Source organism: Rhodamnia argentea, chromosome 7, assembly GCF_020921035.1.
Source record: "Rhodamnia argentea isolate NSW1041297 chromosome 7, ASM2092103v1, whole genome shotgun sequence".
In the NCBI taxonomy this organism is placed as follows: Eukaryota; Viridiplantae; Streptophyta; class Magnoliopsida; order Myrtales; family Myrtaceae; genus Rhodamnia; species Rhodamnia argentea.
In genome coordinates this window covers 9920313-9934045 of record NC_063156.1, presented here as the reverse complement: position 1 = coordinate 9934045, position 13733 = coordinate 9920313, and the positions used below count along the sequence as shown (strand labels likewise).

The 13733-nt window shown below is 39.3% G+C and overlaps 1 protein-coding gene across 1 annotated transcript; it reads left to right on the top strand.

Annotated features, from left to right (window-relative positions):
* The first annotated feature begins 4879 nt into the window (after positions 1-4879).
* Positions 4880-7451, top strand: LOC115737796 (mitochondrial import inner membrane translocase subunit Tim9). The gene is made up of 2 exons (XM_030670150.2): positions 4880-5190; positions 7079-7451. The coding sequence occupies exons 1-2, from the start codon at positions 5096-5098 to the stop codon at positions 7263-7265; spliced, it is 282 nt and encodes a 93-aa protein (XP_030526010.1). The 5' UTR covers positions 4880-5095; the 3' UTR covers positions 7266-7451.
* The last annotated feature ends 6282 nt before the right edge of the window (positions 7452-13733 follow it).

Below are 13733 nucleotides of genomic sequence, written 5' to 3'. Positions count from 1 at the left end.
CCAATTTTGAGAAGTAAAAAATTTTAACTTCTCCGCTCTAAAATCACTTTTTGGACCACACTTGCCTCTGCCGACCACCGTTGCTATTTCTCGACTGCCGGCTGCCGACCACAGCCGTTGCGGCCGTCGGCCACCGACCACCACCCACCCGCCGCCGTCGGCCGCCGACCATCGCCGCAGCCGCCGACCACCACCGCCGCCTTCAACCATCGTTGCCGAATATTTTGTTAATAATGTTTCAAAAGTAGAAATTTTCAACCGTTAACAAACGAATTTTTCTTATCAGAAGTCAATCTTGATCAAAAGCAAAAAAATCAACTTCTACATTTTAGGAGAAGTAGAGAAATCAACTTCTAATTAGAAGTTGATTTTTCGGAGAGAAGTGTTATCATGCGCGCCCTTAGCAATCTTTATATGACTACCACTGAGGTCGTACACTTCTTTCAGGAACTTTATTATATCATCCGACAAAATCCAGATTGAGTATAGTAGCACCATCCAACTACATAATTTAGTCAATGAGATATCTATTGATAAAGATTCACGACACATTGACAGTTAAGAGCATTCCTTTCCTATAGTCAAGATGGTCTCTTTCTTCCTCCCCTTGTTCCCGTTGTGGTTTTATAATCAATAAAATGTTAGCAAATTCATAGACAACGTCTTTGTAATTTTAGGTTCCGTTCATTTCGCAAAAAGAACTTTCAAAAAAATATTTTTTGGCATTCGTTTCATGAGAATATATGAACCAAAGATGACAATTTTCACTCGTGGAAAATGTACCTTGAAAAGTGGGGAAAATGATTTATTCCGAAGAAATCATTTTCCTTCATCTTTCCTCTCTCCATTTATGCACTTTCATTTCCTTTTTAAATATTCTAAAAAGAAATATAATTTTTAAATATTTTTATTTTTTATTGTTTTCCTTTTATTTTTAATTAATTTTTATTTTTATTTTCCTCGGCCGAGCGTTAATCGTCACCATGAGCCGGTACGAGCCTCGAGCTCAAGCTCGCCGACCTATGGTGAGGCTTGAGCTCGCTCGCGGCTAGGCGTCGACCATGGTGCCAACCGACACCACAGGTCAACGTGAGCTTAGAGCTCGCTACATTGCTTGTGGCCGATCGCCGATCGTCACCGTGGCCGGGTGTAACAATACAGCCTTACTAATCGCGATTTCATTATTTAGTGCAAGAGGAAGAAAAAACTCAAATTAAACATAAAGTCTTCATTCATTAAAGTTAAATAACATAAGATAAGTTCACACTATGCCATCACAGCCAAACACATTACAAGCAAACAACCGCCACCTAATCCCCCACCACTTCTTCAGAGTCGCTCTCTTCTTCTGGCCCGCCTTTGTCGTCCTCAACATCCTCCTTCGCCACTCACTGCCACCATTACTGTTGTCATCATGTAGGAAAGGAATCGGGCCAACTAAACATCCTTATATCCATGTCAATCCAAAGAGTGGACATAACCCTCACATACTCTATATCAGGAAAAGTAGGGTCGGTAAAGTGGTACACAGATGCCTCAAAATTCACAAAAGTGTCATAACGAGCTATCAGAGTAGCGGAAGTAGCTACCATATTACTAAGGCTTTGAAAATGACAACAAGGGTGAGCTATAGCCCAACAAATAAAACTTCTAAATATTGCATACTATGATTCCATGTTGTCCGATGCCAATTTATTCAAACATACTTTCTTATTATTTAATAACCGGCAGAAAATTTTATATCCTTTGAATCGCCAATCAAAAGGGTCACATCAATCACACAAGCAATCGCGGCAAGAAAGAAATTCACATAGATGAATATGCCATGCACTCACAAATATGCACTTATGCATTTATTTCATCTTTAATTCATACTTCTGCTCACAATTTGCAGAATATCTTGCACAAGCAATCGCGGCAAGAAAGAAATTCACATAGATGAATATGCCATGCACTCACAAATATGCACTTATGCATTTATTTCATCTTTAATTCATACTTCTGCTCACAATTTGCGGAATATCTTGCCAAGGCCCACAAACTCCTCCCCGACATCCGCACATGGCACTACCAAGCTTTCTGGGCTTGGGCATCTCCAATTCCGGAGGCATTCTTAATCACATAGTAGGGGCAACCTAAATCACACGGCAGGAGCTTCCCAAACTCTAGGGGCTCTATCGATACAATGTCCGATAGGGATAACTTTGCAAATTTTTACTCCATGTTAATGCGCACATGTATTTATATGATATGTTACATGATCATGCCATATGCAATTCACTTAATTTATCACCATTCGTCATTTATAATGACATTATCTCATATAACAGTTTTCTTTATTCCAAAGCCGAAAACAGGGCAAATTTAGACCCGACTAATCGCCGTGATTAATACACTAATTAAAATCATGAAGTTCCCAAATTTCACAAAATAGTAGTTCATTTAGTAAGGATTAACTTTCGTTCAAAGCTCTTGAGCATCCAGTTCACATATCAAAGGGTTTTACCCAATTTTCGTGACTAACACCTCCGAGGACAGTTTTACACTCTGAATGAATTTTGCACTTTTACCTCAGTAAATCAACTCCAAAAGTCACCAAATTTTAGTATGCTATAGTTAAGGCCCATATCTACAACTTTCATGGTCAGTACCTGAATTAGATCTTTCTATATTTTTTACAAAAATTCTTGGAAGTGACACCAAATTTCGGACCCTAAAATAGAACTGCTCCAAAAATTCCTAATTTAATATATGTTTAGATTAAGATGTTAGCTCCGACTTTCATGCTTTGTGCCAGAGCCGCACGTATCCACAAAAAGAGGTATAAAAATCACGAGCATCAAAGGTCAGATCGGGTTCAGAACGGGACATGCGGACTCCTAGAAGTAGAAAATAGTAAGGTTAATCAAACAAGGTCCAAAAATTCTTAATTTAATATATATAGTAGTTTAGGATGTTGGAAGTGACTTTCATGTTTTGACTCAAGAATTTAAATTTCACAAAAAACAGCACAAAAATGGCAAAACCAGAAGGTCAGAGTGGTCTCGGTTCCCGCACAAACTAATATCATGGACAAGTAAGGGCTTTTGACCGACTATATGAACTCCAAAAATTCTCAAATTAATATATATTATAGTTTAAGATGTTCGCTTCATCTTTTGTGTTTTGGCCCAAAATATTTTAAGTCCACACAAATTGATACGAAAATAACAAAAATAGTAGTTCAGGGTAGTCTAAAACAGGACAGCTTGCAAGATTCACTCTTTTAGTCACTTTCCTCCCACATATGCAAGAAACCTACCATACATACACACATTGACATCTTACACTTTACATAAATCAAGCTTAGCAATATTAAATCATAAAAATGTAATAAAGAGATCTTCAAGAAGACCCCAAGAACAACCATTTCTCCTTGCAACTTCTTGATAGTGTTTTTATGTGAGATTGTAATTGAAATTTTTGAGAGAAAAGTGAGAGAGATAGAGTGATTTTTGGCCAAGAGGGGTAAATGAGAGAGAAAATGAATAATGATTGAGTAAAAGCTTCGATTTTGTCATAAAATCGCATTGGCTTAAGTGGGTGACATGAATAGTGTTCATGAATGGTATTATAAGATGAATAATGTTCATGAATAGTAAAAATTTGGGCACAATTTTCCTAGGTTCGCCGACCATGATTTTGGGGGGTGAAATGTCCATTTCACCCCCATAAGCTTAATTATGTACATTATGTACATTAAACCTTATTTTAGACTATAGTTTGCTTTATAATTACTTAGCATTTCGATTAGCATAATATTATTAATTTTATTATCATATAATTAGTCACGTGACACGTTCTAATTATTAGAATACTCAGTTAATTCTAATATCATATATTATGCTTTTGATAATTTTCTTAAGGGTTAATGTATACCACGGTCCTTTTAATTTATTTCTCAATATAATTGACTTAGTAAAATCAGAAATAATCCAATTTATATCATAGCCATACTCAATTGGCAATGTCACATTTTTAGTGTGTCCCCTTCGTATGATCGTTACCCACAATTTCTCGTGTGAGAAATTGAGCTTGTATTGCCAATTCTAAAAAATTACATGACATTAGTCAATTCTAAGTCATATAATTTAATTCTAATAGGTTTATCACCTTTAGTTAATTAGGCAAAAAATCGGGATGTCACACCGACGACTGGTTGAAGAAGAAGAAGAAGAGAAAAGAAAAAAATAAAAATAAAAATAAAAATAAAAAAGAAACGATAACAATAAAAAATTAATCCTCACCTTCATTTTCTTTTTAATTTTCTTTTAAAAATGATTTTTTAGCAATTTTTATTAAATCAATTTTTTGTTTTTCGTCAATTGACCGCCGGCTAGCCTCGAAATCGCCGGCCGTCACCGTGGGTGGCGATTGGATGAAGAAGAAAGGCAAAAAAAGAAAGAAAGAAAGAAAAAAACATTCATAAAAAAAAAAAAATTGAATTCTAAAAAAATAAAAAAGAAAATATAAGAGGAACAATAAAAATAAAAATAAATTTACTAGAAAGAGTGCCAAGAGGAAATCCGATTTTCCATATCGTAAAGAATAATTTTTATTTCATTTTCAGATATCAGTCGAACAATAGAAAATATTATTATTTTCTTTAAAAATGACAAAACATTTTATTTTTCACGAAATAAACGGGTGTTTAAGGTTTGTCAATAAAAGAACTTCTTTTGTGGAACTTTAATACAATCAAGAACATTTGCTGAAAAAACCTAAGTCTACTTAATATAATATTAGAGTCTTTATAATTTTGAAATTATACCCAAGTATTCACAATATAACATAGACTATACAAATACGAAATAATAAGATGGTCGTGTACTAACATCTAGAGTGAGAAAGCGAAACCAGAAAGAAACCCTACCTCTCTTCTCAGGCCTCAGCCTCCCTCCGTGCCTCTCCGTCTATCTTCTCTCCTCTCGCTAGCCGCGGCAACCCACGCCGCCGCCGTCGTACCTCTCTCGTTCTCCGGCCTCGGCCCGCGCCCCGCGCAACCCAGCTCCGCGGCGGTTCAAAGAGCGGGTTTGGGAAACCTCAGCTTTGCGAGATGGACAAGAGCATGATGGGAGACCTGGACAATCTTCCGGAGGAAGACAAGCTTAGAATGGCCGCCATGATCGACCAGCTCCAGATCCGCGACAGGTTCTCCCCCTTCCGTCTATTTCCCTTGCTTAGTGTCACTATGTTAATGGCGAAAGTGGCTCGGTTTTTGTTGCTCACTCGTAATTCGCCTTTCTTCGCTGGACCGATAGTTATGCCCAAAGGAATTAGCGATACGTGATTCGAGTGATTTAGTTCGGGTTCCAAACAATTATCTCAGGTCTTCCGTATCAGCTTAGTGCTGTTTGCCAATTGTATCTGCTAATGTGGATTGGAGCGTTTGGCGGGTCTCTTAAAGATTTCTTTTTTTCCCTGCCGATTTCATACTCTAAGGAGTCGAGGATGAAAAGTTTGCATTTCACTTTGTTTTTCTTGAAAGAGTGATGGGCGCTTGACATTTCACTGGATGAAGCTTATTAGCTTCTTTCATTTCCTGTAATGTGAATTTCTTCATTTGCTTCTTGTATGGCCGAGGTCGCGCCAAGCAGATTCTGTTCGGACCCATAAAAGTGATGGTTTTCTATCAACATCTGTGCGCTATGCATTTGGCTTCACATTTGCCTATGTTTTTTTACCAAGAAAGGGTTGCATCTGGATTTTCTTTTGCTACTCTATGTTCTTGTGAAGCTATAAGAAATGTTCTCCTTTAAAACCAGTGTAGCGTGCATGCTGCTGCTGGACGTTTAGGGAACGACATTCACATTTTGTTTCTTCTCCTGGATTTGTTGTTAAGTTTGTTAGTATTAGCGGGCATCATAGTTCGTATCCAAAAGAGTTTTTTTTATCATCGTGTTAGTTTGTTCTTCATTTTAACAATGAATTGGCTACATGAAAGTCGTTGATAATTGTGTTGTTGCTTAAGAACTTTCGTTGGCTTCATTCATCTTGTGTTTCATATGAATGTTCTGGCTTGTATGAAGGTATAAAGATATGCTATGCAATATTAGGCTGACATTGCATACCATTACCTACTTGGATTCTGAATCGAAATAGCACATTGCACAAGTTGGTCTTGGTTGAGCTCCCAAAAGCCGAGGGAAGGATGGATGTATTAGTTTAGTGCCTGACAGGTTTGCAGGAGCTGGAAATGGGCTGGCCCAAAGCATACTACAGTCGTCGTAACTCTCATGTTCGTCTGCAGAAACAACTTTTCATCTTTTATTCTATTTCTTTGCCTGGGCTAAGGGAGAGGATGAAACCACCGAGTTGAGTGACTGATCCATTCGAGGAGAAATTTACTAACCCTGTATATGGATAACTGGCTTCTGGCTTCTCTCTACCGTTGTATTAAAGTTTACTTGAAAAATGTAGCGACATAATCCCATTATAAATCTAGTTAAGCAGTGGATTGTGAGTTCTGCGACGTAAGGACCATTCGACATTATGTCTCTGTTCCTTCATATGTAGATGCATTTGACAAGCCGGCAGACAGCTGCTTTATGGGAAATTAAGTCCTATCATGGGTCTTGTTAACAGAGTGTCCCAAATTGTTGAATATACTTAATATAAGGAAATGTCTTGATTTTCGATGCATTATCCATGTAACATGAGAGAGTTTGTGCATTTTATGTTACTGAATATTTTAAACAGGTCTTTTAACAAGTTCTCTGGGGGGCGGTCAAAATCCTTCATATTAACAGTTGATCAACTTTCAAGACTTGTATGGCACCTTGTCTCTAAAATTGTGTGCTCTGTTTGCTGCTGCTACTGACCTTATTATTCCCATTAGCTGTTGCAAAGTCCTCAGCAGAGTAGCTGTCAGCTAGTAGCATGTTTGTCTGCAGCTTGTGGCTATGCAAGTAATTGAAGTTCTAGAACCCATTCGCGAGGCATGCTTTTTGTTATCGTTTGTAGAATTTTACTCATCCTAGTTAGATTGATTTTTATTTTTGAAAGCATAATCATGCATATTCCTTGTCCCAACTTGCAGTTTGAGAATGTACAACTCCCTCGTCGAGAGATGCTTTAACGATTGCGTGGACTCCTTCAAGCACAAGAACTTGCAAAAGCAAGAGGAGACCTGCGTCAATCGTTGTGCCGAGAAGTTCCTAAAGCATTCGATGAGGGTCGGCATGCGGTTCGCCGAGCTGAACCAAGGAGCGGCGACCCAAGATTGAAATCCTTGTTGTCCTTTTGTTTTCTGAACATATGATCACAATGACCGCCTGACCCGGGGGGGTTTTCTTCTGCACTCATGCAGGAACTCGATTATCGATTCAATCGTGTCCTTTTACATTTTTGGGTATCTAGAGAGCACAATGTCTTATTTGTTACTTGAGATGAGATAAAATGCATTCTGCCAATAATTTGGGGTAAGATGGCACACACTTGGTCTGGGAAATGAATGGTTCATGTCTCCTTTGGGCGTCATAAAGGTGGCTCGCCGGGTCCCAAGCTGGAGTTTGGCCTGAACCTATAGAATCTGTTTTGGCTTGGGCTGCTTCCGAGTGGAAAGCAGAGGAGATGATGCCAACTCACTCTTTTGCCTGTAAATGATGAGTTCATTCTCGTCATGCTTTAATCCGGTGCAGCCTTACTGATAGATTGCTTTGCCTGAATGTGGACCAGACTCTCTGGCCCAGCACTTGGCCACAAACCATTCCAAATCTGCTGTAACAGATGCTACCTGCATCATCAATTACTCTCCATTTTTACCAAGAAAGTGGCAAATGAGGGTGCCAAGAATCATGCCAAACAGGTGTTAAAGTGTTACCATTTATTTTTTTCCGATGAGGGTTTGAAAGAATTTCATCACTCCAGTGTTCTGTATCGAAGGAAAGATTTCATTTACTCGTTTTGAAACTTTTTGGTATTAAATTAAGGTAGTTGTAGAAAGAACACCATCCTACATTTAAACTTCCAAAGGATTCAGCTTAACCATAATGATGGTCCCGCATTATCTATTAATCGAGAATCGAAGGGGATTTACCAATGATTCATGAGATTATATGGTTAATTTTTTAATTTATCCATTTAAATTTTTCAAAACTAATTTGCAGGATCATACTTCTTTTCACTTTGTACTAATTGTAATGAAAAAATGCAGCTGATTTTGTCCGGTCAATTCTTGAAATAAACAACTCTCACCTACTCCGATTCCCAAAAGAGAAAAATCAAATAGCAAGCGCCATACTTAGATATATTGAATTTGTCGCTAAATTATCGTTATTAAATCCGAAGCTCTCTTCGACCCCCAAAAAAAAAAAAAATCTGAAGCTCTCAACCGATAGCCAGTGACCCAAGGAGATTAAAAATAAAAAATCGAATAGAGTTCTTTTTTTTTTTTATGGGGGTATCACTTCATGTATTATCTGTGTATTCATGATTACTCTTTAGAGTACTTGAAATATTTGTGTATCTATATTTTTATATATTCAGAAGATAATCTTCTTGCCATGCTTTTAGCAAACTTTTTCCTCCAATTTTAAGTTGCTTTCCCAGAATAAGAGGATGAAGCCGTAGTGGGCAGAATCCAGACGCTCCTATCCCCGAGCTCACAAACATCAACATCCGGGCCGCCCAGATAGAACCTGCCTTAATGCAAGGGTCCCTCAGTCCCCTGATTGCTTTCTTTGGAAGAAGGAAATAGCTTGTGATGCTCTCGTCCGTTCGCACGACGCGATATGACATGACACGATATATAACCAAACGGATTTATTTTGGCGTGAATGATCCGTGCATGACCCGTTTAATTAGTTAACATGATTAAACATGTATTAACATGTATATTACTGGTACTTGAAATGTCACAGAAAAAAAGAAAGACTGAACTAAACCTTGACTAGTGCAACTCCTTCAATTCACTCAACAGAACACTCACTCCTTACCAGTGGCAGCCAATAATTTCTCCTCTCTTCTTCACCTCACCGACCACAATATTCTTCACCACCCCGACTCGCCTCTGCTCGTTCTCGCCTAGCTCAGATCCTGCTATCCGTGCTCGAATTCCGCTCTCTGGTTCTGGTCTCTCAGCGCCCGGGTCGCGAAAAATGTGTATATTATCTAAATACGGGGTCAGCTCGTGTGTTGTCGTGTCGACAAATGATACGCTGACACGCTCGATAATGGCGTTAGTCACTGTCGCGTTGTGTGAACTATCCTATGAACACGGCGAGCTGCCCGTTGAGATAGTTTTGAGGTATTTATGAATCAGGGTCGTATTCGGGCCGGCCATTACTGGGTAACATCCTTGTCTCGACACGATACGAATCGCCAGTCAAAACGACAGGTAAAAAAGACAGATCCTTTGACGTCCAACTGGTGATTCTCCGCAAGATTCTATCCTTCAATGCCTGCCACTCATCTCTATCGCCTTTCCTGGCTCCAAGCTTCAAAATCAGAGATTCTCAACACATTGGCAGCATATTCCTTAGTCATGCCACCATCACAGATTCCTCTCTTCATAGGACTAAGTCCAAAGCCTGACATGGCATAAAATTCCTCAAAACAGCATCAACATTTCTCTTAACACCTTCAGGCTCACCAATCCATAAACACAACAAGATCGTCACCCGATACACAGGTCTGTCAACTTCAATCTGTTTTTCACCCCAAAGGACCATTCTTTCTTTATTCCTCGTCCAACTGCAGGCTCTGTCTAGCAGACGTGAAAAGGCCTCGAACGGGGCCCATGCACTAAGGATTTTAAACAGGGGAAAACAGGGGATCCTATTTCTAGAAACATTTCATCGAAAGAGACGAAAGGGAAGGCTTCCTGGGTGGTCGTGTTCCTTTTTAGCCTACTTTCGATTTTCCCCATATCTTAATCTGGATTCCTTCCTTGAGTTAAACGCATAAAAAGCAAAAATCAGGCATCATTTTCACTGCCCTTTTTTCGAGCTTCCCAAGGATTGCCCTGCCCTTTTCCTCATCCCCACCGATCGATCTCGAAGCTTTTTCCCTCTGCGTTCGTTCCTTTACGAAAATGCTTGTGGCCCGTTGTGTGTCGATCTCGACATTGCCGTGATATCCAAACATGGTGGCCCCCCTTACCCCCTGCTTTTAATCTCATATCCGAAAAGAGAGAGGGTGAAGATAAAAAGATTGGATTGCACGGACTTGGAAATGAATAGGAAGTCTGCTTGATAGCAGCGACATTTTATAAAGTGTGAAGGGAAAAAGAAGGAAAAACCCAAAAAAGAAAGAAAAAAAGAAAGCCTGAATAGGAAGAAGGAAGATTCGCACATGATCGCGGAGGACCAAACCCCGAACACCGTCAAATATTCAATATGATCATGCAAAAACCTAATGCTCATAACTTTTCTCTAGACTTAGCTGCCGTCAAAACTAGTCAAGCCCTCGAGCGAAGTGGCTTCCCCAAGTAAGAAATAGGGAAATTTTCGAAAAAAAAGATTCAAAGTGCCTTCATTTTCTCAAATAAAGATTTGAAATTGTTAGCTTGACAGTTGACAATACGATTAGTTATTTATGATCACATGATTTCTCAATTAATGAGTACTTTATACAAAACACGCCGTGATGGGGTGTGAATCTATAGTTGAAATTGTACCGTGCTCGATAATATTATCGGGAAACATTTTCCTTATTCTAAATGAGCGGCTGAAGTGGTTTTTCATCATTTTTTAAAAAAATTTCTTTCTCTAAGGGTCTAAAACTTAAAAAACACACACACACACACAAAAAAGGAGAAAAAATCCAGACAATATTGTTGGGTCCTCCACCGGTGGGGCGTCGACGATAGCCAACGGGGTTGCGAGAGGGCTGCTAGCCTCGCCAAAACTAAGAGAATTTTTTTATAGAAAAATCTCATTTATGCATACCAACATAATATTATATACGAAAGAAAACCATTTTATTATTATGCACGTTAAAAATGCGAAAAAAAAGGGGGGTGCTCGGCGAGAATATTGCGAAGATTATGGGGGATTAGTACAACAAAATCAGATCGACCCCCCTTTTACATCAAAAAGAAAAGGAAAGGGAAAAAAAAGGAAAGAAAGGGAAAAGAGAAAGATGCGAGCGATAGCGACGGGTCTCAAATAGTGAAAAAAATAGAATAGTTTTTATTTTTATTTTTATTTTTTCCTATTTTTCAAAATTGAAACAAGAAAAGAGATAAAAAGGAAAAAAAGAGGGGGGAGAAATTGGGAGGCCAATGTTGAAAAGAAGACTAAACAAAAATAGGCCCACTCCATATTTAAGTGTTGGGACGTGGGAGTGGTATCAACGTCTCGAATTTAAAAAGGCATTTTATGGACGAGAGCTGCCCCTTTTTTGTTTGCACGCATTCTATCATATGTTTTTTTTTTTTTTCGGGCAAAATCCCAAGCGATGGCCGCGTGAGGTCGCGCGACCCGGTCTCCGGCTATAGATCGGAGTTTTGTGTGCATATATCTCATTTTGCTAATCTAACTATAATAACCAAGTATATTCATAAAACGATAAGAATCTACGTAAGATTGCGTTTCGAATTCATTTCTTAACAGATATGATCGCTCATTCTCACGCCGACCAAGGGTGATTGGCTTTCGGGACGGGTAAGTCCTAGACCAAGAAGCTGAACCCTACCCTGCTAGAATCGGTACCCGATTTCTAGACTCGGAATTCGGTGGTGGGGCTACAAAGTGGACCTGGCTTTGAGTAATACGACTTTTATTTTCAAGAAAACATACCGTGTTGAAAATCTCCAGCACGATGGTTTGAGATTAAAAAAAAGAAACCGAAATGCCGGTTCTCGAATAGAATCGACCATACGAGTATAAATTCAGGAACCGAAACGGTTGAGATCGCTTCTCCGATTTTTTACTCGGGGAACCTAAAAAGGCTCCCGATCGGCTTGGAACCGGTTGAGTAATGCCGGTTCGATCCTATTCCCGGATCGAACCGACCTAGTTACTCACCCTTGATCACCAACCTTTTGAAGTGTCCACCCCTCATAAAGTCCGCGGTAGTTATTACCTTCCTTATGCCGTTGATATCATAAAAATCAATGTTGTTATTTCCATTTACAAAGAAAATTCCCCTTTGACCTTTATTGCAATGAAGAGCCAATTCTGTTGCCGACCAGAGTTAAAACGGACCGGGCATTAATTGAGGTTGTTGGTGGTCTTGACTGACCAAAGCCAGAGCTTAGGCAGGTGTCAGTAGTACGTGGCGTTGCACCGGTGAGCGAGTCATCCTTATTTTTGCTTGTAAACTTTTTTTTTTTTTGGGGGGGCCTCATTTCGAGGAAATTAAAAATAAAATAAAATTGTGGCTTTGGTTGTGCGTTCTCACCGTTGACTTTTGGGGGGCAGTATTGGATTTGACTGGCCAAGTCAAAGCGTGCCCCACGCAGGATCTTGTTTTCTAGTCGGGGAGGGAGTAAATTGAAAGCCCCGTTTTGGAGATTTTTTAGATTTATGTTAATTGCCATGGCCTAAATTACAAAATAATAATAATAATAAGAGATGCTATAATACTTGGACCCAAAAAAAAAAAAAAAAAAAGAGATGCTATAATAGTTTTGATTGGGGTCCTCGAATTCTAAGTACCAACTATTATATTCTTTAAAAGGGCGGGAAAAAAATTTAGTGAAATAATTATCGTGTTTGGATTTCGAGTTGTCGACGAGACAAGACAAATTTCTAAATCATTCCAAAATTTATAAAAATTTGTAATTTGAGTAACCCGTTCTTCAACTCTAAAGCGCGCGACCTTTTTAAGTTCTACTGAAGTTTGAAACGGGTCGGGTGCCACATTAAGACTCGACTTGTTTCCGCAGCTATTTCCAAGAGGTCACTTATCCAGGCAATACTCTCACACGAGCGCGCTTAGCATTGCGGCATCGACACGAGACTCTACTACTCCACCAAAAGGTGACATTTGCAAAGTTAGTTTCGATTTCGAATGTATAACTCGAGAACACTTTCTCCTTGCTCGACGCACGATTCGTGCCATTCCAACCTCCTTCACCAAAGTAGAAGCCTATTAGGAATTTCGCATTGCTCGGAACCTTCTCGCCCCCGACTATCATCGTCTATCCCCCATTGCAACGAGCCGTTTCCGCAAATCGCACTTTGTAAGTTTTCAGCACGACATTTTCAGTTATAAAGCCTCTGAGAAAAATAGTCTCGTTTATGCCATCCTTGAATTGAAATTCCGTACAATGCCGTTATCTATTTTAATTGCTTCGACTTGGGTCCTTGAACTTATTTAATTTGGTCGGTATCTTTCCCCGGTTAACTAATTTGTTGGAATCAAAGTCAGCATGAAGGGGCCTAGAAATTTATAAACGTGAATTCCGTAGTTATAGTCGTTCATTTAAGATGATGAAAGAGGAGTGGATAAGGGATGGAGATTAAAAAAAAACAGATCTTTAAAATTAGAATTAATATGTCTAAGCATTTTCGTTAATGACCAAAAAATATTTCCGTCAACTCATTAATGCCATGTTGATGTAACGATTACCAAAAAAAAAAAAATTCCAGACACCATCGATTTTGGGACCCAATTGAAGTCGAAGGGTCGCACTAACCGTTCGAGTTCAAACCGCAAACGATGAACCTCGGTTAGCTCAGCCGACGAAGAGCGTGTGGGACAAGGAAGCGAGCCGAGCCGAGCGGAGCCGCTGAGTTCTGTGGGCC